General features: G+C 49.0%; 11 protein-coding genes and 3 non-coding genes across 14 annotated transcripts; 10 read left to right on the top strand and 4 right to left on the bottom strand.

Annotated features, from left to right (window-relative positions):
* Positions 1-339: 339 nt before the first annotated feature.
* YALI1_C24434g (uncharacterized protein) lies at positions 340-2157 on the top strand (the record flags this gene model as incomplete). Its single annotated transcript, XM_501931.2, has 1 exon — positions 340-2157. One exon carries the CDS (start codon positions 340-342, stop codon positions 2155-2157), a length of 1818 nt encoding a protein of 605 aa, XP_501931.2.
* An 805-nt stretch (positions 2158-2962) lies between these two features.
* On the top strand, positions 2963-4843 carry YALI1_C24460g (uncharacterized protein; the record flags this gene model as incomplete). Its single annotated transcript, XM_501932.1, has 1 exon — positions 2963-4843. One exon carries the CDS (start codon positions 2963-2965, stop codon positions 4841-4843), a length of 1881 nt encoding a protein of 626 aa, XP_501932.1.
* Positions 4844-5788: 945 nt separating this feature from the next.
* On the top strand, positions 5789-7390 carry YALI1_C24488g (uncharacterized protein; the record flags this gene model as incomplete). The annotated part of the gene is made up of 1 exon (XM_501933.3): positions 5789-7390. The coding sequence occupies one exon, from the start codon at positions 5789-5791 to the stop codon at positions 7388-7390; it is 1602 nt and encodes a 533-aa protein (XP_501933.1).
* A 251-nt stretch (positions 7391-7641) lies between these two features.
* YALI1_C24507r lies at positions 7642-7723 on the top strand. The gene has a single exon. It is a non-coding gene; the product is annotated as a tRNA-Ser (tRNA).
* Positions 7724-7865: 142 nt separating this feature from the next.
* On the top strand, positions 7866-7948 carry YALI1_C24509r. Its single transcript has one exon. It is a non-coding gene; the product is annotated as a tRNA-Lys (tRNA).
* Positions 7949-8151: 203 nt separating this feature from the next.
* On the bottom strand, positions 8152-9531 carry YALI1_C24526g (uncharacterized protein; the record flags this gene model as incomplete). Its single annotated transcript, XM_501934.1, has 1 exon — positions 8152-9531. One exon carries the CDS (start codon positions 9529-9531, stop codon positions 8152-8154), a length of 1380 nt encoding a protein of 459 aa, XP_501934.1.
* A 296-nt stretch (positions 9532-9827) lies between these two features.
* Positions 9828-10136, bottom strand: YALI1_C24531g (uncharacterized protein; the record flags this gene model as incomplete). Its single annotated transcript, XM_068282447.1, has 2 exons — positions 9828-10024; positions 10067-10136. 2 exons carry the CDS (start codon positions 10134-10136, stop codon positions 9828-9830), a joined length of 267 nt encoding a protein of 88 aa, XP_068138548.1.
* A 133-nt stretch (positions 10137-10269) lies between these two features.
* On the top strand, positions 10270-11697 carry YALI1_C24533g (uncharacterized protein; the record flags this gene model as incomplete). The annotated part of the gene is made up of 1 exon (XM_501935.1): positions 10270-11697. The coding sequence occupies one exon, from the start codon at positions 10270-10272 to the stop codon at positions 11695-11697; it is 1428 nt and encodes a 475-aa protein (XP_501935.1).
* A 1999-nt stretch (positions 11698-13696) lies between these two features.
* Positions 13697-15577, top strand: YALI1_C24567g (uncharacterized protein; the record flags this gene model as incomplete). The annotated part of the gene is made up of 1 exon (XM_501936.3): positions 13697-15577. The coding sequence occupies one exon, from the start codon at positions 13697-13699 to the stop codon at positions 15575-15577; it is 1881 nt and encodes a 626-aa protein (XP_501936.3).
* An 82-nt stretch (positions 15578-15659) lies between these two features.
* YALI1_C24589g (uncharacterized protein) lies at positions 15660-15951 on the bottom strand (the record flags this gene model as incomplete). The annotated part of the gene is made up of 2 exons (XM_068282448.1): positions 15660-15886; positions 15945-15951. The coding sequence occupies 2 exons, from the start codon at positions 15949-15951 to the stop codon at positions 15660-15662; spliced, it is 234 nt and encodes a 77-aa protein (XP_068138549.1).
* A 750-nt stretch (positions 15952-16701) lies between these two features.
* On the top strand, positions 16702-16775 carry YALI1_C24597r. The gene has a single exon. It is a non-coding gene; the product is annotated as a tRNA-Ala (tRNA).
* Positions 16776-18068: 1293 nt separating this feature from the next.
* YALI1_C24611g (uncharacterized protein) lies at positions 18069-19769 on the top strand (the record flags this gene model as incomplete). The annotated part of the gene is made up of 1 exon (XM_501937.3): positions 18069-19769. One exon carries the CDS (start codon positions 18069-18071, stop codon positions 19767-19769), a length of 1701 nt encoding a protein of 566 aa, XP_501937.3.
* A 186-nt stretch (positions 19770-19955) lies between these two features.
* On the bottom strand, positions 19956-21695 carry YALI1_C24647g (uncharacterized protein; the record flags this gene model as incomplete). The annotated part of the gene is made up of 1 exon (XM_501938.3): positions 19956-21695. The coding sequence occupies one exon, from the start codon at positions 21693-21695 to the stop codon at positions 19956-19958; it is 1740 nt and encodes a 579-aa protein (XP_501938.3).
* Positions 21696-22964: 1269 nt separating this feature from the next.
* YALI1_C24660g (uncharacterized protein) lies at positions 22965-23980 on the top strand (the record flags this gene model as incomplete). Its single annotated transcript, XM_068282449.1, has 4 exons — positions 22965-22967; positions 23015-23335; positions 23378-23880; positions 23926-23980. The coding sequence occupies 4 exons, from the start codon at positions 22965-22967 to the stop codon at positions 23978-23980; spliced, it is 882 nt and encodes a 293-aa protein (XP_068138550.1).
* Between the last annotated feature and the right edge of the window lie 56 nt (positions 23981-24036).

A 24036-nucleotide genomic window follows, 5' to 3' on the forward strand; every position in this document is an offset into this window, starting at 1 on the left:
GCAGGTGGGGTACTTTTGGAAATAGGTATAATCGGACTGAATAGTGAAGATATGGGCGTAAAAAGCACATTTTTGGACTCCTCGAACTCTGGAGATTCGAATGGTATCATTTATGTATCTTTTAAAGGCCCCGCTAACAAAGTCTACGCCGGTCCTGTCAGCCGCATCATCATGCATCTCATGGGTGCATCCATAACATGCCAAGATGTGTTTGTATAAATGTGGAGGCTACTTGTAGAACATAAAGGACAAATAAAACCAACAAAAACACATAATTTTTGACATCTGTTCATTTCCAACAACCACGAGTACCGCACCACCGACCAATTGACCGCCGCCATGTCGACCCAACAAATGCTGATCATGTTTGACACCAAGGCTAACTGCAACAAGTTCTACCATGCCAAACTTCTGGACGATCTGGACACGGTGGAGGTTCGGTATGGGCGAGTTGGCAACGAAGGAGTCAAGCACACGTATGTTGGTGGGCAGCGCAAATACGACCAGATGCTACGGCAGAAGCGCAACAAGGGCTACAAGGACGCGTTGATTGCCGCGGATGTGGAGGATGATGGTGGGGTGACGGTGCGCAGTAATGTGATTGACACTGCTCTGGAGGAGATCAAGTATCTCGACGACATGAGTCGGGTTCTGGTGACGACGATTTCGCAGCAAAACATCCATCGTATCACCGCTTCGACTTCGATCAAGTTTGACTCGGACGACGGTCTGTTCAAGACTCCTCTGGGGGTCATTCAGCAGCATGGAGTCGAGGAAGCTATCCGGCTGCTGGGCGAGATTGAGACCCATGTTGTCAATTTCGAGGCCCTGGTGGCCAAGGAGGGCGTCTCTTTTGACACTCCGGTTGCCAAGAAGGGTCCTAAGAAGCGCAAGAGGGCTGATGAGGAGGTGCAACAAGGACCGATTGGTACCCCTGAGGATGGAGTCAAGCCCGAAGGTGAAGGTGAAGGTGAAGGTGAAGGTGAAGTAGTAGCTGAAACCAAGACTGAACCTGAACCCGAACCCGAACCTGAACCTGAACCTGCTGAACCCTCATCTCCCCCCTCCAAACGACGCCGAACAAGAGCCCGTGCTACCAAGACCAAGGCCCAGAGAGACGCCGAGGAAGCCGCCCAGAGAGAGGCGGAGGAGCAAGCTGAAAAGGCAGAAAGAGCCCGGAAGGCGGCCGAACGAAAAGCCAAGGCAGCTGAGAAGAAGGCAGCCGAGAAGGCAACCAAAGAAGCCATCGAAAAGGCAGCAGCCGAAAATGAACCCGCCGAAGAAGAACCAAACGCCGCCGTGAAACCCTCTGCCGAGCTGGAAGTCATCATGTCCACTTTGTACACCCTCAACGAGCAGTACTTTGTCATCATCCCCAACAAGGTGAAAAACGCCCGCGAAATCAGACACCTGCTGTTCAACCAGACCGCCATTGACGAGCAAAAGGCCACCTGTGACGCTCTGCTGGAAACCCTTAAACTGATTGAAGACCTCAAAAAGAAGGCAGCCGAGGAATCGGAAAAGAAACCCACCAAGAAGAAGACGGACGCCGAAAAGACCTTCAACGTCGAGGTCAAGCACGTGACCGACAAACGCAGCTTCAACAGAATCAACACCATGTTTGAATCGTCGAAAAACCAGATCCACGGCTACACTGCCAAATGTGCAAAGGTAAAGAACATCTACAAGATCAAGTTGGGTTCCCAACAGGCCCCTTTTGCCGCCACCTCCAAGAAAATCAAGTGCGTGCAGGAACTGTGGCACGGAACCCGTCTCCAGAACATTCTGTCTATTCTGGGAAAGGGCCTGCTTCTTCCTAAACTGTCTCCGGGTCAAAAGGTGGGTGCCATGTTTGGGGACGGTCTGTATTTCGCCAACCAGTCGTCCAAATCGCTCAATTACTGCGACGGCATGCTCTGGACCTCAGATGGAAGCGGAAAACCAGAGACCATCTACATGTTTCTGGCGTCGGTGGCTCTGGGAAACTACTTTACACCCGAGGGGCCTGTCAGTACCAACCCCCCCGAAGGTTACCACAGTTATTGGGCCAAGGCTGGTCAAAGCGGAGTCATGAACGACGAGATTATTGTGTTTGACGCGTCTCAAATCCGACTCGATTACTTGCTTGAGATTGAATTGAGAGCTAGCGACGAGTAACTACAGTGTATTGATGAAATTACAAGTACAAATGAGCTGAGAGAAAGCACCAGTATTGCAACCCTGTCATCCACTCACAAAAGACGTAGATAGTTTGGTTTCTCAGACGAGTTGCGGGACTCGGAGTGTGAATCAGCAAGGGAAACAGACCCAACTTGCTCCTGGGTCGTAGTAATCACCTTCTTGTCGGTCTCATGAACTCCGTTGTTGCTAGCAATAGAAGCAGTTGCTTTGGAGGGCTTTTCGCTTTCGTCCTGACGTTCCATCATAAAATGAGGCCCCGAAAACAGCAACGGAGCCCTACTTATAGTAAGCTGGTTTATGGCACTTGCTACTCCCGTTCTAAACTCAAGATTCAAAGCCCAACTATCCACTTCTCTCAACCCTAGGAGAACACCAAGATGCACTTTATGGTACCAAAATGATGCTGGGGATCTCCTGGTCGTGGCTGTGCTACTATCCTATATTTCATCCATACAAATTTTGCCACTTTGAGAGTCCGGCATTAGTGTGACTCCAATCGGCGCGGAATGCGAGCATCGGGGACCGGGGAAAAGGGGAAAAAGGAAGCTGTTCGAGTCTGGACCTGATTGGACCACAGACGGCTCTGCGACCTCCACCCTTCATTATCTGCTACATGCACTGCACTTGTCTGGCCAATTCTCGCCATAGCGAGGACATGATGCAGAAGTCCAAAGTCTAACTATAAAAAATTCGACTATCTGCACAATCTGAAATTTTCAAGTTTCATTTTTCAATTTTCATTTGCAAATCAGCTATCGTCACCATATCACCAGAGAGCGAAATGCCACCCAAGGGAAACAAGGAGAGAAAGACCGTGAGCGACGACCCGCGATTTGCGGGAGTGCATTCGGACCCGCGGTTCTACATGCCGCGAAAGAAGGACATGAAGGTGACAGTGGACTCGCGGTTCAAGAAGGAGCTGCTCCACAACAAGGACTTTCACAAGGGCGCCAAGGTCGACAAGTATGGTCGAAAGCTGGAGCAGCAGGACGCGCAGCTGCAGCGGCTGTATAACCTGAGCGACGATGAGGAGGAGTCCGGTGAAGAGGGAGACTCCGAGGAGCCCGAGACCAAGGCTCAGAAGAAGCCTCTGTCTGCTTTGGACCGAGCGCGGGGAGAAGGAGTCGATTCTGACGCCTCTTCGGGCGACGATTCAGACTCGGACGACGACTCGGACTCGGACTCGGAGGTGGAGATGGAGGAAGAGGTGGTGCTGGCGGACTCGCAGGACATTGCCACCGGCGACGAGAGCACCACTCTTGCGGCGGTCAATTTGGACTGGGATCACGTGCGGTCGGTCGACCTGATGGCCACCTTTTCTGGCTTCATCCCCCCTAAGGGCGAGATCAAGTCTGTGGCCATTTATCCCAGTGAATACGGCAAGGAGAAGATGGCCGAGGAGGAGCTCAATGGACCGGACGCGCAGCTGTTTGAGGAGAAGAAGAAGCGGGCTGGCGACTCGGACGACGACTCGGACGACGACGAAAAAATCAAACAGGAGTTGCTCAACAACGACGACGGCGAGGAAATCAACTCCAAGAGCTTCCGAAAGTACCAGTTGCAGCGAATGCGGTACTACTACGCGGTTATTGTGTGTTCGGATGTCGCCACGGCCCGAAACATCTATCAGAACTGCGACGGGACCGAGTACGAGTCGACCGCCAACTTTTTCGACTTGCGATACGTGCCTTCGGACATGACTTTTGACGACGAGCCTCGAGACAAGTGCACACGGGTTCCCACCAACTACAAGCCGTCTGATTTCGAGACTGCCGCTCTTCAGCACTCCAAGGTGAAGCTCACGTGGGATGAGACTCCGGCCGAACGAAAGAACGTGACTCTGCGGGCGTTCAACAAGAAGGAAATGGATAATGAGGAGCTCAAGGCCTACCTAGCATCCGACAGCGAGTCTGACGAGGAGGGGCGGGCCGATCTCAAGGCAAAGTACCAGAGCTTGTTGGAGGGCACCGGCATCAACAAGGGCGAGGACGAGGATGGAGAGGAGGATGTGGATATGGAAATCACCTTCACCCCCGGACTGGACGAGTCCAAGAAGAGTGCTGCTGAGCCCAAGGAGGAGGGTGAGGAAACCACGCTGGAGAAGTACAAGCGAAAGGAGAAGGAGAGACGAACGGCCCGAATCCAAAAGTGGCAGGAATCCAAGGAGGCCAAGGAGGATGAGGAGCATGAGAAGGAGGCCAAGAAGCCCAAGAACAAGGGCAAGAAGGAGCGGGAAAAGAAAAAGAAGGAGATGGAGCAGTTAGCGTTGCTGGTGGACGAGGAGACCGACGCCAAGCACTTTGATATGAAGGAGATCATCAAGGCCGAGAAAAACGCCAAGAAGAAGTCCAAGTACAGACAGCAGGGTCTTGTGGAGGACAAGTTCGAGATGCCGGTCGACGATCCTCGATTTTCGGCTCTTTACGACGACCACGAGTTTGCCATTGATCCGTCCAAGCCTGGATTCACTCGAACCAAGGCCATGGACAAGCTGCTAGATGAGCGCCGAAAGCGGCAGGACCGAGGTCAGGGAGGTGTCAAGCGAAAGGGCGAATCTGGAGAGCCTGCCAAGAAGAAGAAGCGAAAGGGAGACCAGACCGGCGAGGGTGTGGAGAGTCTGGTTGAGCGAATCAAGCGAAAGCACCAAAAGGATAACCAGTAGGGGGACTAAACCAAGCAGTTAGGTGATTGTTGCGGTTGGTATATAGATAATGGAGGTAAGATATTGGTGGTACGGTACATACAGTAGTAGTAGTAGTAGTACATATTACTACACTACAGTACAGTACTTTAGGCAATCTGACAGTGGGTAAACCGTTGTGGTAATTTTTCCCGCCGCCGAGTCACCATGACTCCGTGGATACATTTCGACTGATAGATGTAGAGTTTCGGCCCGACAGGAGTCACAGCCGTCGGGATGGGTTCAAGGTCTCAGTTTTTCATCATCAAAACAGTTGTTCCAGTCAAACTGCCGGCATAGAACTCTTCCATGTACCTCAGACGAAAAAAAAAAAAAAAGCTCCCTCTAGCGACTTCTGGTGACCGTTTGGATGCAGCCATTTCGGGCTAGGTTAGCGCTAACAAGGGGGAGGACAGGAGGACAATAGTAGGGGAGTATCGGTGTAATGAGACGTAGAATGTAGTTGAAATGACGGGCAAGTACTTGAAAGTGCATTCACTTTTCGAAATCACTGGTCCTCAACTTGTATCCAAACTGGTGGATCCAAACTGGTGGATCCAAACTGGTATTTAATCTGCGTCTTATCAGCGATGGACATAAGAAGGAGGTGTTGAATGGAAACTAGTGGTTTTCACCCGAGGTGGAGAAGAAAAGGACCAGATTTTTATAATCATCGAAAGAAATCTCGAGCTCATCTTTTGGCCCGATTTGGCCCGATTTGGCCCGATTTTGGCCCGAACCTGCTGTTATTTCAGCCCTTGAATGTCTCACATGGCATACAAGGTCTTTTTTGGGAAGCAAGATAAGACCCTGCGGCCATGATAGCGGATCAATGGAGTTAAAAAAGTCGATCTAGCCCTACTTGTTGGTATATATACCCTGGACGCGCTGCGGGGTCGCCATTGCACGAAAAAAGACTCCACGAAAATGTCGCACGAACCGCCGGGAACCACCATCTTGGAAAACCATGCTTCCGATGCTATCATTCTCCAGCCCACTCCGACAGCCGATCCCAACGAGCCGCTCAACTGGTCCAAGTGGAGAAAACACACAAACTTGTTCATTGTCTGTTTCTTTACGCTCATGGCGTTCACCGCCAACTGTGTATCGACGGTTTTCTGGACGCCTCAAAATCAGGAGTTGGGATGGACTCTGGACCAGCAGAACAACGGATACGCGCTGTCGGTGGCGGGTCTGGGTCTGGGATGTCCACTAATGATCCCGTTTGCGGAAAAGTTTGGAAAACGGCCCGTTTATTTGGTATCTTCGGCGATAGCTCTAGCATGTGCGGCTTGGATGGCCAAAATGACGACCGTGGGCGAGTTGTACGGCTCCAGCTTGCTCCAAGGTATGGCCACCAGTGTCACTGAGACCATAATTCAAATGACGGTGGCCGATCTCTACTTTGTGCACCAAAGAGGCACCTGTAACGGCATCTACATGGTGGTGGTGGACGTTGGCAACTTTCTCATCATGGTGCCGGCGGGATATATCACCATGAGTCTGGGGTGGAGATGGGTCTACGGAATCATTGCTGTCATAACCGGAGCCCAGTTTCTTTCCACGTTGCTCTTCTTTGAAGAAACAAAATACACAGCCGGAACAGAGACCCTGGTGGGGGTCGGAGAAGACGAAGAAGACAGGCCAGAGGAGAATCTGAGCAACAAGGACGCAAAAGACATAGTCCGCAACTTGGAGTCTCCTTCGACGGAGTCTGTCATCATGGATTTCTCCGATTCAGCCTCCTCCAGAAACGCCTACCAGTACCAGAAGAACCCTCTGTCCAAACGCCTGGCTCTGGTCACCTATACCCCAGGAAGCTGGAGAGAATTTGGTCGGAAAATGTACACCCCGTTTATAACGCTGTTTGCCTACCCAATCGTCACCTTTGTGGCCATCCAATACGGCTTCATGCTCACGTGGTTGGCCATGGCAGCTACTACGGTGGCATCTGCGTTTGCCGAACCTCCCTACAGCTTTTCCTCCGCCGCCCTGGGAAACATCAACATTGCTCCCTTCATTGGAATGGCACTAGGGTCTGTCTACGGAGGCTGGTTCAACGACAAGACAATCATTTGGCTGTCCAGACGCAACGGAGGGCAGTACGAACCCGAAATGCGACTGTATGGGCTGATTCCTGCAAACCTGACTCTCACAATCGGACTGTTTCTGTTTGGACTTCCCATTGCCCACGGGGTCCACTGGATGGTGCCCACTCTCGGATTCGCCATCATCATGTTCGGATTCGGCTCTTCCGGAGCCATTGTACTGACATATCTGCTGGACAGCTACAAAAACATTGTTGCTGATGCATTTATCGGTGTGATTGTGGTCAGAAACGTGTTTGGAATGATAATGGTGTTTGCCCAGACGCCCTGGATCGAAAAAGTCGGTCTTCAGAACGTCTACATCACCGTGGGATGCATTTCTCTGGTCCCTCTAGCCCTGACCGTTCCTCTTATCTACCACGGCAAACATCTGAGACGAAAAAGTGAAGCTAGGTACCTGAGAGAATCCACTAGACGTTAGAGACTACGACAGGTTGACGCTTTATTTATTCAATTATATATTCACTTGAGCAGCCCAACACACCAAATTAGACCAAGAAGTTATCCAGTTGGCTATAAAACTATCAAAATTTCATTAGAATACTCCAAATACCAAAAACACCCAAATTAGCCGGGTTTTGCCGTTTTTTTGCCGTTTTTTCCGGTTTTTTCGCCGGTTCAAAGTTCCATAACTGCCCTCACAATGTCCCACCAATCCCGGAATACATCCATGGCATCCTGGCCGAGCGGTTAAGGCGAGAGATTAGAAATCTCTTGGGGTTTCCCCGCGTAGGTTCGAATCCTGCGGATGTCGCCATTTCATTTTTTTACATCCTCTTGTATCAGCTCCGTAACGAGTTTTACTTTCGATTTTTATTCATTTATATTCTTTTTTATGACTAAGCAAACTTATGGTGCTGTAGGTCTAGCTTTTCGAAAAACCCATCGCCAAAATTGCCTGGCTAGCTCAATCGGTAGAGCGTGAGACTCTTATTCCAAGGTCATCTCAAGGCTGTGGGTTCAAGCCCCACGTCGGGCTTGTTTTTGGACCATATTTTTCCCGGCTTAGTCATATGGCGTAGAATGGACCTGGGTCCTCGATTTTTACACTGTAGAAACTTGAGAGGAACAGACGAATCCTCCAAAGCTATTTTTGTTGATTATTAAGCCACACACGACTCATTAACAAAATAGCCCGTCTGAATCGGAGTCTCCTCATGTCTCTGTGCTTGCTATTATACATTACTCAACGTAGTTGGGTCTTTCGGCGTCGTTGTCGTCATGCCTCAAGTCTTTGGAGTCCAATTTCCGCTTCTTCCTGGCCGCCGTTCGCTTCATCTCGAAAATCAGACCCGAAACTCGACGGTTTGTGATTGCTTCGTTCCCTCGCTGTTTCAGAACTTGTGCAATCTGAGTAGGGGTCATTCCCTGCTCAGTAGACTCCTTGATGTACTGTCGTTCTTCGGAAGAAAGACGCCGATGAACCATCACGCTCCACTTGGAGTCCGCTGGAGCATGATTATGGCCGGTGACATTGTCTTGATAGGGCGCATGACGCAGGTGCCAAACGCCGTCAACGTCTTTGTAAACGTTGACCTTGACGGGACACTCCGTTCCAACACAGGGACGAAGCTTGGTGGGCTTTCTGTACCGACTGCAAGCGTAGGTGATGGTCTCTGTGGGAGTTCCGCCAGAATCAGCACCCGATTTGCTGGTGTTGGTGTCCTTTTTGACCCATCCAAAGTAAAATGGCACTCCATCAGACTTGTAATTAAGACTAAAGTCGTTGAGATACCTTTCAAGATCCTCACGATGGCGAAACGACCTTTTAGCAGGCAAGTAGTCTGGGCAGTATTGTGGATCCAGCTGTAGAATGCGTTTTTCAATGTCGTAGATCAGATTCCGTTGGTCCCGTGATAACTGGTCAATCGGACATAAGCTGTGATTGTGGACAGACAAGTTCCTGGTCTGATTGACCGTCCAGTTGGTATCTCCATGTTTGGTCACACTGATGTTGTATCCACAAGCCTGGCCATCTTCACCGGAGCGGCAGCAAACAAAGCGCAGATACTGCTTGTTGTTCTTCTTTTTGCCACCTATAGACTTGTACCTGAAGACAAAACCGTCCTTTTTTGCCCAGTCGTTGATCATTTTCCACAGGTGCAGCTTGGAGTTTTGAACAGTGCCTGGAGGCAAGTTTTCGTCCTCGAAGTCTGGGTTTTTCTTTTGTCGACCTCTCTCTACTTTATCAATGAGTGCCGAAACCCCCTCGGTCACATCTGAGCCGTCCGTCTTGTGATTGTGTTCGTTCCGGCTGCTGGAGTCGTACACCAAATCAGCCCTGCCTCCTCCATAGTCGCGGATATCCACCTTGTACGTGCAATCGGGCCGACAACAGCGCATGATTTTGCGCACGAACGGGTCCGAGCCATTGTTGCTGCCTCTGGAGCGGTACAGCGCAAACACAAACCCCTGGTCGATGGAAAACCGGTTCAGAGCACCCCAGACGTTGGCGAACGATGTGCCGGTCGTAATGGATGGGATCAACGGCGGCAGAAGCGGCGGATGCGACGCTGCGGCCTCGATTTCTGCCACGTGTGTTTCGGGGTCGATTCCCGCCATTTTTTGACCCACTTTGACCAATGTCGCAAGATGGCGATTGGTGTCGTAACGCAAGGGAGAAACGTACCAATGGGCCGTCTCACTGGATAAACGACGTCGTGAAAAGATTACGCAAAAGTTTAATTGTTTCACTCTTTTTTTTTTTTTTTTTTTTTTTTTTTCTTTTTTTTCCTTGTTGCGAAAAAGTGACGGTCGTGCAATAAATACCAGAGCTAGAGAGTGGAAATGGGGACAATCCCGGGAGTACTTTGCCAAACTGGTGATTCACCAATCATATGTCCTAATCGGTCTTCTGATCAGCTCGTGTTCCATGAGGTCCTGTTGATGAGGCTGGCCACCAAAGAACAAAGTGCTCGGCGTGAAAACTGATCTGACTGCAGGGATCCTGCCTCATGGAATTGGGGCAGTTTCACCAGACTGAGTAAGTGAACTTGAGACAATGGTTGGTGATTGCTGAAGTGGATCGGTGATTTCTGGAGTGGATGCGTCGATGCTATATTTCAAATATCTCAACTCTCTCTCCAATATGCCTAACCAAGTGCTGATGTGGAGATGTGGAGATACTTGATCGGACCTGCTGTACCAAAGCTCATCACCTCATGCATGGCCGTGGTCTCGTCTATCGCATCTGGGGCTTAGTTTCAGCCCTAAGAGCTCGAGAGTCGGCTACAAGCGGTATAAAACCCCATTTGCGGGCTCTTTGATGACCGACAAAAACCCCCTCCATCATCTCCGACCATGTGGCCTTCAAAACGGTTGTTTTTGGACTGGTACAAGACCCTGGGCCCCAAATCTCTGCAAGAAATGAAGATTGAGTACCTGAAATATCTTGCCGCGGACAAGTCGCTGAATCTCCAGCGCTTGTCTGCCGCGTGGCTTGAGATTTGCAAGGGAGTCCACGGCACCGTCCAGGCCTTTTTACACAACTACAAGGACAATCGCACCGTTCCGGCTTTCTTCAGTCACGGATATGCGGTTCGCGGTCTTGTGGATCTCTCCGACGAGATTCAGCTGATCGAGCTCTGCTTCGGCCTGCATCAAAAACAGCGGCTGTTTACTGAAGACTCTGAGTTGTATGAATACACCCAGGAACAAGTGGTTGCTGAGGTGAACTCGTTTTTGCGGCAGCTTAAAGACTTACAACCGAGAGATCAACATCAACAAGATGGCCGAGCAGCCTCTACCTCACCTAAAGAGGCCCCTTTTGTCAAGAGACCCTGTGAGGAAGATTCCACCGAGGAGCTTGGTTCTCCTAAAAAGAAGCGTAAGATGGAGTCAGAGGGGGAACCATTGGAGACTGAGCAGTATGAAGAGATTGAGCAGTATCAAGTAGAGACTGAGCAGTATCAAGAGTCTGAGCAGTATCAAGAGTCTGAAGCCGATCAAGAGTCCGAAGCCGATCATGAGTCCGAAGCCGATCAAGAGTCCGAAGCCGATCAAGAGTTCGAAGCCGATCAAGAAGAGCCTGAGGGTCCCCCTCATTCCCTCCAGGAAATTTGCCAGAATGGGCTACGAAGGCGATTCCGATCATCCCACTCCACCCAAGACATTAACGTCTCACCATACAAAGCTAGCACGCCAAAATCAATCTCAACTCCACCAGCGCCCAGAAAGAAGCCCAATCGAACCCATTTGTTAGACACTAGCACCGAAAGCAACGACTCCACTTTGATTGAGACTCCGACAGCAACCCCACGGAATCGAGCCGCCAGAAAACACAACACCCTCCAGTACAAGCTTCTGGCTAAACGTCTGTCCAGCCGCACTTCTCCAAAAAGTGCCAGAAGCAGCACAGGCAGTGCACGAACATGCAACACCACCATCGGAGATGAACAGAGTGATGGAAAAGTCTTCGACGCCGGCGGTAACGATGGAGATTATGTCATCGACGCCCGCGACACCTGTGTCGAAGGGGATGTCGATTATGTCATTGAAATTGGCGACACTTCTGACGAAGTGGATGTCCATTATGTCATTGAAATTCGCAACTCAAGTACCACTCCTAGACGTAATCAGCCCAGAAACACTCCTCGCCAAAAAGATAACAAGATGGTGGGATGGCAGAATCTGGGGTCGGATGTGGACTTTTCGGACGCCGAGTCGATTTTGTCGATGGTAGGAGATCCAGAAGATGTTGATTTCTTGCCTGGAATGCCTTTGGATTAGACCAAGAAACAATTCGGTGTGTATTTATTTAACAGTAATGAGATGAGAATAATGAAGCAGTTCAAGGGGTTAGATCGATAAAGACAAGACTTGGAGCTTTGATGGAAGTTGTTAGGTCCATTGAGAGAAAAAAAAAACTAGCTTGGTGTTCAACGGAAGCGATTTCTAGATGTTTTTCTAATATTTATAATAACATAGTTTCCCAATGAAAAATGTATCAACAATCCACACATATTACTTGGTATGTTTGTTGAAATGTGGGTAAAATCAAGTAAACCAGGTAAACAGTAAACCAGGTAAACCAAGTAAACCAAGTAAACCAAGTAAACCAAGTAAACCAGGTAAAAGAAAGTAAAAGACTGTATTCTTTGCAAGACAGAAAAGAGAGAACAGAGCTTCGAACCACACAAAAAGATGAAAAGAGAGCTCCTTTGATTTCAATATAAAACAATGTTAAATAATACCTTTTTCTACAGCCTTTTTCTACAGCCTTTTTCTACACAATCTGAGAGATATTCCCGACGGTATAAAAAGTCCATTCACGTGATAGGGAATATATAGAGTGGCTCCAAACATAAATGCGTTCCTGAGAGATACAGTGAATCCCCATGGACTTCAGTCATCTCTCTAGGGATGTCTATCTGTTCCCCATTTGACATGGAATAGTACATATTGTCTATGAGAAGTCGTTTGTTCAGAAAAGCCGACAAAGTCACAAACAGAGGACTGTCTTTGGACTCGAGTCTCATCATTCAGTTCTCCTGTGTCATTTCAGTGTTTTGGTGCACATTGTGTCACAGGTCTCGGCATGAAGAACACAGCTCGAGGACAATTGGAGATGATCCAAGGACATTCCTCATACGCTCTCCGAGTTTCTATCTCAATTTCACCAACTGTAGGCGATTATAATCATTACACTCCCGATATATCAAACACCAATAGTATATTCTTGTCCTTTTACTGGTATCGTTGTACAAGTACTCGTATACTCGAAATTCACCTTCATCTGTCAACGTCAAATCTCTGGGCGTGCTTGGCAGATTGTGGTTCCACTTTTCTGAGAGTCGACAGGTGAAGTGCACTCGAGTCGTTATCAGCGACGAAGGCAATCAGAGTTATCGGATGGCTGTTTTTTAGACCCGCCGAAGCTGCTTGTTTAGTACGAGGAGCTCTTTGGTGTCTGCCAAGCCGCTTGATCGGGGATCAGTAACTTCCGGCCGAGGCGTTTTAGAAATATTTTTGGAGGCTGATTGGGCGGGCGAAAAAACCAAAACCAAGCCGAGTTGGACCCACAGACGCAACCGCCGACAGATGGGGTCGTATCCACTATAGATTTACGCAAAGGTGCTTTTATCACGTCGCTTTCTGCAACCAATAAGAGCTGGGTAGAGGATGATAATGGTGAGAACAATGGATGGGGGGGGGGGGGGAGAGAAACAAAAAAGTGATGGAATGAGCAAAATGACGACATAAGGACGGTGAAAAACAAGGGAATCAAACCTGGAGACGTAATTTTTGACACATATATGCATAAATAGTGGTAAAATCCCCGAAAATGTCACTCTCGGGGGACTCCACAACGGACCCACCGAGGAGATAAAGTTCCATCTCATGGCCATTAAACTTCTTGGCAACGGCGCCATTGATAAGGTCCGTAGTTGGGGTTGCAGACACGGTAGCGATAAATGGGATGCAGATTTCGAATTGCGTGATATTAAGAATTCCGCTGGTATGTTTTTTCTTACCATATCTTTTCTGGAGCGTGGTTCAGAGTGACTTATTCGGTAAGCCGTGTATCAAATAAAGTTTTACAGCCATGTGGGGTGGTGTAAATAGACCGCTAAACAGGGCCAGAAATATCTCGGTTGATTTTGGTTTTTTTTGGATTTTGATGGCAGAAATCGATTTTATAGCATTTACTTTCCATTATTCCCGATTTTCCCCGTGAAAACCCGACTTTCGGCTCCTTTTGCTACTCTCCCACGCACCCTTATCTAGGATGCAAATGCTCAACCGAACAAGGAAGGGATCCGGGCTGCACGGCTCTGATCGGTGGCTTGTATATAAGTCGAAGCTGGGGGACCGTTGTGGGCAGTCACTGCGTCTTCATTACTCCATCAGCATGGAAAAAGACTATTCAGATACGCCAGAAAGTGCCGAGTTCACCGAGACTCATACCGGGCAGGTGGAGACGGCCCATATGAGCAAATGGCAGCGGTTCAAGTACGGATTTGGCCCTGCGGACATCAGCCATATTGACACCGAGGGTCTGACTCCGATGGAGATCACAGCTCTCAAGACAGCCAACTCTCCTCTTCAACGGGGACTCAAGGGCAGACATCTCCAGATGATTGCTATTGGCGGGTCTATTGGCACGGGTTTGTTTGTTGGTTCGGGCAGCACACTTGCCAACGGTGGTCCTGCCGCTCTTCTCATTGCCTACGGCATTATCGGAATCATGTTGCTGCTGACCATGCACGCTCTAGGAGAGCTGGCGGTGTGTTTCCCCGTGTCGGGAGGGTTCTGCACCTACTTTACGCGGTTCATCGACACGGCGTGGGGCTTTGCCATGGCGTGGAACTACGTCATGAACTGGTTTGTGGTGCTACCTCTGGAGCTGGTGGCTGCGTCAATGACGGTCAACTTCTGGAACGAGATGAACGGCACCCACATCAACGCCGCCGCCTGGGTCTCCGTGTTTTGGGCCGTCATCACCTGCATTAATCTGTTTGGAGTCAAGGGCTATGGAGAGGCCGAGTTCGTCTTCTCCATCATCAAGGTGGTGGCTATCGTGGGCTTTGTCATTTTCGGAATCGTCATGGCCTGTGGAGGAGGACCTGAACGCGGAGACTTCCATCATTACATGGGCGGAACCCTATGGCAACACCCCGGTGCCTTTGCCCACGGATTTAAAGGCGTTTGTGCCGTGTTTGTCACTGCTGCCTTTGCTTTTGCCGGCACCGAACTGTGCGGTCTGGCGGCGGCGGAGACCGAAAACCCCCGGAAAATGCTGCCCCGAGCCACCAAACAGGTCTTCTGGCGAATCTGTCTCTTCTACATTGTGTCTCTGACCATTGTGGGTCTGTTGGTGCCGTGGAACAACGACCAGCTGCTCAACGGCTCTTCTTCTGCCGACGCCGCCGCCTCGCCATTTGTCATTGCCATTCGGCTGGCCGGAGTCAAGGGTCTGCCGTCGGTGATGAACGTGGTAATCATGATTTCGGTCCTGTCGGTCGGAAACGCCTCCGTCTACGGCTTTTCGCGAACCATGGCCGCCATGGGCGAGTCCGGACAGGCCCCCAAGATCTTCGCTTACATTGACCGCGAGGGCCGGCCCATCTTCGGTATTCTGGTGGTCCTGGCGTTCGGACTCTTCTCCTTCATTGCCGCCGCCGGCGCCGAAACCAGAAACGAGGTCTTCAACTGGCTGCTGGCGCTCTCGGGTCTCTCCTCCGTGTTTGTGTGGGGCTCCATCTGTCTCGCCCACATCCGGTTCCGCTTGGCCCTCAAATACCGGGGCCGAGGAACCGACGAACTCACCTTCCGCGCAGCGTTTGGAGTCTGGGGAAGCGTGTTGGGCCTGATTCTCAACTGTCTAGTGCTCATGGCCCAGTTTTGGATCGCCCTGTATCCCCTGGGAGCAAAGACCCCCAACGCGTCCGACTTCTTCCAGGCCTACCTGGCAGCGCCGGTGGTCATTGCCTTCTGGATCTTCTGGAAGGTGTGGAAGCGCGACGGCTTTCTGGGTCTCAAGGACCTGGACATTGACACCGGCCGGCGCGAAATGGATCTCGACAAGGTGCGAGCCGAAATGGCCATCGAGGACGAGGAGCTGTCCCGACGCTCCTTCCTTTATCGAACATACAATTTCTGGTGTTAGTTTGTAATTAATTTATATGTTGACGAATATAGGAGCAGGTGGTTCGTCTCTATATTTTATCTACAGCACTAAGTGTTTGACTCTATACTCCTCCAGGTTCATATCTGTTCATCTCATTCACTTTCTCTCGTGTTCCTGACGCCGGAAGTTGAGTCTCCGAAGGGCCGTCTGATAACGGTCCAGAGTCGAACATCATTCTAAGATCAGATCGCCCAAGGACAAGCAAAGTCCTTAGGATCGTTTGATGCAAAGATTGTGTACATCGGAGATACTTTACGTGTACTGAACAGCACTTGTATGGGTATTGTACTCATACTACCAGACATAACAATCAAGTCTGCAGGTTTGATCCATGGCATTCAGTTACGTTTCATTTACAATCAACTCAGTCTCAGTATACTCAGACTACAAGTAGCAGATTTGATAGATGCTAAGATTCTCTGTTTTATCACACCCAGCGGTCTTTCTGGGCTATAAGCAATTGTGTATAGTGAATCAAACATCAAACATTGGTCTCCAGGGACTCAAAACCAACCGAGTAATCAATCTGAATCACGGGACTGTGGGATTGGCCAATCTATGTCGGGTGTCTAGCCTCGCTTCTCTTCTCTTCTCTGTCCTGTCTACAGAACATGTGAGTGAAGTAATGGTCTATAGACCCCCACGATTGACTCCCTGAAGACCGAGACGGAGACGAGACAACAGAGACAACAACGAGACACAGGCTAGAGCCAAGACGACGACGACGACGAGAAGGAAACGACCGATGGCAACCGGTTTCAAGTTCAGCAGAGTCCATAAATTCGTTCCGGCAGTCTTTCCGAAGATTTTAACAGAAAAGCCTTTGTCAATTGCTGCTTCTTCTGATCACATTCGAAGACACGGATTCGAAAACTACAAAGTAGGTAGATGCATTGGTTCATAACTACTGGAATTCCCCGACTCTGGCAATTCCAACGGTACCAATAACTACCTTTCCAGGTAACTTTTCGGCCAAATTTTATTATATATATTTATATTTTATATATATAGTTTTTTATTCTTTTGGTTTTTTTTTATTCCTAATGACTAATCAAGCGTCTAAATGATAGCCGCCAACATACCTCAGAAACCCATCTAGAATAGGGCGTCTGGTGTAGTTGGTTATCACATGCGCTTAGCATGCGCGAGGTCCCCGGTTCGATTCCGGTGTCGTCCATTTTTGTCCTGTGACGGGAAATGCGTTGGTATTTTTTTGTTTTGGCCGAACTTCGGAGGGGTTTTTTATGATTTTATGTAAGTATTTTTGTTGTGGTGTTGATGGTTACAACTACTAGTTGGGAAATGGTTGGGACATTATTCAACATTTCCAACACTTTTAACTGGATATGTCAACAGAAAAGCTGACCTTTTAGTCCGACGATATCAGCCACTATATGATAGTTTCAAGCCCTAATGCGAAGCCACAATGGAGACCTTCAAACGAACAGTCCATCATTGAAATATTGTCCCTCTTGTAGTCTGAGACCTACCTACGAGTAGACAAGATATACCCAAGTAGACAAGATACACCGGAGTAGACCGACATATACGATAGTCCACCAACTTTTGTCGTGCTAAGACAACAATTGACGACCTGAAACTCTTGCTTATCTCTGGATGTACTATTTTTGGGATATATATAAGTGTGGCTTGACCGCGTGGACGCAAAAACATCACTGTAATACCAAAAAGTAGAGAATTCACCTCGAAAACAAGTCTGTGGAGCAAGCTTGAGCTCATTCGGAGTTCCAAGTCGCCATTTGCAAGGTTCAGCCACATCTGAAAGTTGGATGTGCAAGTACAGTAGTAGTGGAAGTACACGAACAAGTAGACACAAGTTCGAGATGGGGAGTTGGAAAACAGTGATAGAATGTCGAATTGTAATTGTTTACAAACTTCCGGTCAAATTCCGTTCGCATCCCGTCTTAATTGTGTAGTTATGGTGAAGTACGAGTGGGTATGGAACTCCGTTTTCCACTAATTGTAGGTAAAACGAAAGCAGTGACGAAAGCAGTGACGAAGCAGTGACGAAAGAAGTGACGAAAGCAGTGACGAAATAAATGACTTTGACAACTGATAGCAGGTTTCTGAAAACACTGTTGACCATAATTTTGAGCTTCCATCGCTTTCATCGAAGGTTCAAGCCTCCTTTCCCACATCTCTGATATGAAACCTTGGAAACAAGTTTGACTGTGTCTGGCGCGATATCTAGCAAAGCAACCGTTGGATATTTTTATGTACTTGGAATCATGTGGTTTCTTTGATTCTTTTGGTACAAACAAATACTATATATATGTTATCCCCGACGGGAATAGAAAGTCTCCCTGCCTACGTAGCTATTCGTAGCCCAACTCTGTCTTGTCGATCTCCATTATCTCCATTGTGGCTGGTATCGAACAATCAAAATACCATTGTGGCTGCCACTCGCTTCAACCCGGTCTTCCGTGGCTAATTTATAGATATCAACGAGATGCTCATTCACTCAGTTCAACACACGATGGAAAAACTCGGAAAAATTAAAAACCTCCTTCCAAAGGTCAAGGAACCCTCACCCGAGGTGTACCAAGCTGTTCTTGAAAAGTATCCCAAATTCCGGGAAGAAGAGAAGAAACAGACACTGGAATACAGAGACGAAGTCCACCGATCGAAGTGGGCCTTCTTTGATGAGTACGAGTACCGGCAAACTGTGTCGAAATCAGTCAAACGATTCGGATGGTTTGATCCTGACGACAGTCCTGCTGAACGTCGTCTTATCATCAAGTTGGACGTGATTCTCACCTTCTACTGTTTTGTCATTTATTGGATCAAGTATCTAGATCAATCCAATATCAACAATGCCTATGTTTCCGGTCTCAAGGAAGATCTGGGATTCAAGGGCAATGACCTGGTCACTACTCAGGCAATGTACTCCGCAGGAGCCATCATCTTCCAGCTACCCTTTCTCTACATCATTCCAAAGTTCCCCAACAACTACATTTTGCCGGTTATGGACTTTGGTTGGGGTATCATGACCCTGTTGCTCTACAAAACGTCCAATCCCGGTGGAGTCAAGGCCCTCCGATTTTTCGTAGGAGCCTTCGAGGCTGCCTGGTACCCCCTGATGCACTACATGCTCGGATCCTGGCTCAAGCCAAGGGAAATCAACCGACGAGCAGGTTTTGTTTACTGTGCTCAGTTCCTGGGGACTACAACCTCGGGTCTCTTGGCAGCAGCCGCAACCACCCATCTGGATGGATATCTAGGACACAAGGGCTGGCAATGGCTGTTCATCCTAGACGGAATTGTCTCTATGCCAGTTGGTCTTTTGGGTATCTGGATCCTCCCTGGAACTCCTCATAGATGTACATCTCTGTTTCTCACAGACGAAGAGATTGTAATTGCCAGAGAACGGCTCAAGAGAGGCCCTAGAGACACCCACCAGCTACAGTTGCTTGACAAACAGCTGTGGAAAAGAATTCTCACCTCCTGGAAGTTGTGGATCCCGATGGCAACAGGTATTGCCTTTTGGTGCTCCTGCAACATTCCTTCCAATGGCGCCTATCTGCTGTGGCTGCACTCGTTGGGTCGGTACAACTCAGCTCAGGTCAACAACATGTCCACTATAGCCCCCGCTCTGGGCATTGCTTGGGTCGCTATAGTTGTCACAATTGCTGACTATGGTAACCGCTGGATGGCCATTGTTTTTGCCGAGCTGTGGGTCATCATTGGAGCGGTGATTCTGGCGGTGTGGTACGTTCCCGAGTCCGCCAAATGGTTAGCCTGGTGCACGTCGTACTTTGCCCTGAGTATGTCGGCCTCGCTGTATTCCTGGATCAACGACATTTGCCGTCACAACTCACAAGAACGGGCCATCATCTTGCTTCTGGTGAACACCATCTCTCAGACTTGTCAGACTTGGACTTCGGTGCTGGTGTTCAAGACGGTCGAGTCGCCGCGGTATCTGAAGGGGTATTGTTTTTCCGCCGCCTTTTCGTTTCTGTTGATTTGCATGGTTTTTATTCTGCTGTCGTTCTACAAGAGCCAGGAACGAAAAGACGCCAGGTTGAACGGAATTGTGCTGTACAATTCTGGTTTGGCTGACACCGCGGAGGCAGAGGGGGGGACCGACACATCGGAGAGTGATGATAAGCTGGCTGTCGGATCCGAAAGAAAAGAAAAACATAGAAGTTAATGGGGTTTCAGAAACACGCAGTAACGGGACAGGTAGAGTTGAGTTGGAGTCGAGACTCCTAGCTCCAGATGGTCCTCTCCGACGGCAGTGATAGAGCAGGATCTCAAATGCTCTAGACTCAACCGGTTTTCGAACTGAAGTTCACATCTAGCTAGGAGATTCTAAGACGCGGTATAATCATTTCAACTAAATACTATACTTATCTACCTTGAAATCGGTCTTACCATCACTCTCAGAGACCTCTGCCGTGTCCATAGACTCAACAAGAGTCGAATTATACAGGACAATACCGTTCAGTCTGGCATCCTTCCGCTCCTGTCTCTTGTAGAAGAAGAGCATGACAAAAACCATACCCACAAGAATGAGGGAGAAGGCGGCACAGAAGCAGTAGCCCTTGAGGAACCTGGGCGACTCCACCGTCTTGAAAACCAGCACCGAAGTCCAAGTCTGACAGGTCTGCGCCACTGTGTTGACCAGCAGCAATATTATGGCCCGTTCCTGGGCATTATGACGACAAATGTCGTTGATCCAGGAATACAGCGAGGCCAACATACTCAGGGCAAAGTACGACGTGCACCAGGCTAGCCATTTGGCGGACTCGGGAACGTACCACACCGCCAGAATCACCGCTCCAATGATGACCCACAGCTCGGCAAAAACAATGGCCATCCAGCGGTTGCCATAGTCGGCAATTGTGACAACTATAGCGACCCAAGCAATGCCCAAAGCGGGGGCAATAGTTGACATGTTGTTGACCTGGGCCGAGTTGTACCGACCCAGAGAGTGTAGCCACAGAATGAAGGCTCCACTGGATGGAATCTGGCAGCAGCACCAAAAGGCGATACCTGTTGCCAGGGGGATCCACAGCTTCCAAGAGTTGAGAATGTTTTTCCACAGCTGTTTGTCAAACAGTTGCAGCTGGTGGGTATCATTGGGCCCTCTTCTCAGTCGTTCTCTAGCCAGCACGATTTCCTCTTCGGTCAGGAAGATGGAGGTGCATCTATGAGGAGTGCCGGGGAGAATCCAGATTCCCAGAAGACCCACGGGAAGCGTAATGATGCCGTCCAAAATGAACAGCCATTGCCAGCCCTTGTGGCCCAGATACTCGTGCAAATGAGTGGTTGCAGCTGCTGCCAAAAGACCCGAAGTTGTGGTTCCAAGAAACTGAGCACAGTAAACAAAACCTGCTCGCCGGTTGATTTCCCTCGGCTTGAGCCAGGATCCGAGCATATAGTGCATCAGCGGATACCATGCGGCCTCAAAAGCCCCCACAAAAAACCTCAGCGCTTGCACTCCACCTGGACTCTTGGCTTTGTAAAGCAGTAGAGTCATTAGACCCCAACCAAAGTCCATAACCGGCAAAATGTAGTTGTTGGGAAACTTGGGAATGATGTAAAGGAATGGTAGCTGGAAGATGATGGCCCCTGCCGAGTACATGGCTTGAGTTGTCACCAGATCATTACCTTTGAAATCGAGATCTTCTTTCATACCAGAAACATAGGCATTGTTGATGTTGGATTGATCCAGGTACTTGATCCAGTAGACTACGAAGCAGAATGCTGTGAGAATCACGTCCAACTTGAGAATCAGACGTCGTTCAGCAGGCGTATCTTCGGGATCAAACCATCCAAACCGTTTTAGAGACTTGACTGGCGTCTGTCTGTACTCGTACTCGTCGAAGAAGGCCCATTTGGATCGCTTTGCCTCGTCTCTGTATTCCAACGTCTGTTCTTTCTCTTCTTCTCGGTATTTCGGGTACTTTTGAAGCACAGCTTGGTACACTTTGGCCGAGGGTTCTTTGACTGGCGGCAGAAAAGAGAATTTTCTGAGATTTTCGAGCATTTTGGGTAGCGAAATCGACAGAAATCTGCCGCTATATACAATAAACGAGCCACTGGTGAAGAACTGGATCAACAGCAGCCACATATAAGTGAGCAATAGGAGCCACAATGGAGATACCGGAGATCATCAACATAGAGTTTTACAAAGTGGCAGATTGATTCGGAACAAGTCATCGTGATGGGTTGCAAAAGGTATTAGGAGAACAGTAATAGGTTACAATTTGAGAACATGCAATTATATCTTCTTCTTTACATACAAAAAAGCTCATCTACAGTCAACAGAAACCTCCGACGAAGATAACCTTTCATATAAGGTTTGGGGAAATAGCTAAAAAATAATATATATATTTTTGAACCATGGATCGTGAATGATTTTGTAAGACAACTAGAGGAGATATTGGTACCAATTGCATCTGCCAAGCCAGGGGAATTGATTCAAACAGTCTTGGCATATTGTCGTCATACAAAGTGGTCGATTTGAGCAGCGTGGAAGTTCCGAGGCACGCCTGAAATTAAGCTCTCGTGTAATTGGTGTATATAAACTGGCAATTGAGACGAGCCGTACCTCCCCCATTTCTACCGTGTGTATTCCAGGACTATTTCCAGTCACGCCCACAATTATGAGACATGTTTTCATGTGGCTGAAGTTTATGTATTGTGAATCTTGCAAGTCGTGGAAAGTCCGCCACAATTGGGGTACGAGATTGGTGTTCTGAGATGAACCAGAGTTCTGTTAGTGACTGGACCGACTCCAATGCTTCTTTAAGCGGTCCGGGGACTGCAGTCCAGATTCTTGCCTTGTCTTGTCATCTGTGTCTGTACAGAACCATTGCAATTCAGACGGAGCCTCGCAGTTGGCTCTACCATGGTGCATCAGCACCAAATCGGAGTCTCCACTGTGGCTTAAGCTACGATATAGAGTGGCTGATCACGTAGAACTGAGATGACTTTGGACTTACTGTAGATGGAATAGAGAGACCGCAGAGATGTGAGACTGTGTTGTATGGAGTTGGGCCAGGTGATATGGAGACGATTTTATCCATTAGATGCCTTTGACTCTCCTCTAGAAAATCTCAACCAATGGTTCTGTATTTATCCCTCTTTTTTTCTTCTTTTTTTCCCATTTTATTTATTTATTTATTATTATTTATTTATTTTCCCTTTCCCTAATGATTCATTTTTCCCATTTTGTTATTATTTTCCTAATAAATATAATTAGTCGTAACGCACCGCAGTTCGAATCCCCATCTCCACCAACCTTAATTCGCCGTCCCAAGATTCGCCACAGTCGTAAAGGTACGCCATCAGCACAGCATCCAGCACACAACATTTACATCTACAGCAACCAGACACAATGGTGAGTATTCCGAGCGTCAATTCTCCGGCAACATCGCACTAACCCAGTTTCGAAACTCGTACGACAACGATTCCGTCACCTACTCGCCAACAGGACGACTATTCCAGGTGGAGTACGCCCTTGAGGCCATCAAACAGGGATCAGCAGTGGTAGGCCTGGTGTCCAAGACCCACGCCGTGGTTGTTGCTCTCAAACGAAACGCCGAGGAGCTGGGCTCGTACCAGAAGAAGATCATCAAGGTCGACAACCATCTCGGAGTTGCTCTTGCTGGCCTGGCCCCCGATGCCCGTGTGCTGTCCAACTTCCTGCGTCAGCAGGCCATGTCTTCTCAGATGGTGTACAAGCGGCCCCTCGCCGTCTCGCGTGCCGTCTACGCCATTGCCGACAAGGCCCAGGGAAACACCCAGCAGTATGGACGACGACCCTACGGCGTGGGTCTGCTGATCATCGGCCACGACGAAGCCGGCCCCCACCTGTACGAGTTCCTGCCCTCCGGATCGGCTCTGGAGTACCGGGGAGCTGCCATTGGAGCCCGATCGCAGGCCGCACGAACGTACCTGGAAAAGAAGTTTGACACGTTTCCCGATCTGTCGCTGGAGGAGCTCATTGTTGAGGGTCTCAACGCTCTGCGAGACACGCTAGCCCAGGACAAGGAGCTGACGCTCAAGAACACGTCCATTGCCTACGTCGGCAAGGACACTCCCTTCACACTGTTGGACGACGACAAGGTGGTGGACTGGCTGGCCAAGCTGGACGGAGTTTCCAGAAAGTCCAACCCAAGACCCACCGGAGGGGAAGAGGCTGCTGAGGGAACCACGACTGAAGGTGAGCCCGCCGCTGCCGGCACTACGGCTGCTGCTACCGATGCCCCTGCCGACGCTGCTCCCGACGCCGATACTATGGACACCACTGAGTAGATGACTACGTATCAAGTGGTTGAGCATTAAGTGGTTAGAAGAGGGATGGTTCTAGACTTGTTCTGTGACAAGAAAACATCCTGTGGAATAGTTTAGGGTGGTTATGTAAGAATGAGGTTATGTAATAATGGAGGATTGTTGGATAGAGCGAT

The sequence above is a fragment of the Yarrowia lipolytica genome, chromosome 1C (genome assembly GCF_001761485.1).
Source record: "Yarrowia lipolytica chromosome 1C, complete sequence".
Lineage (NCBI taxonomy): Eukaryota > Fungi > Ascomycota > Dipodascomycetes > Dipodascales > Yarrowia > Yarrowia lipolytica.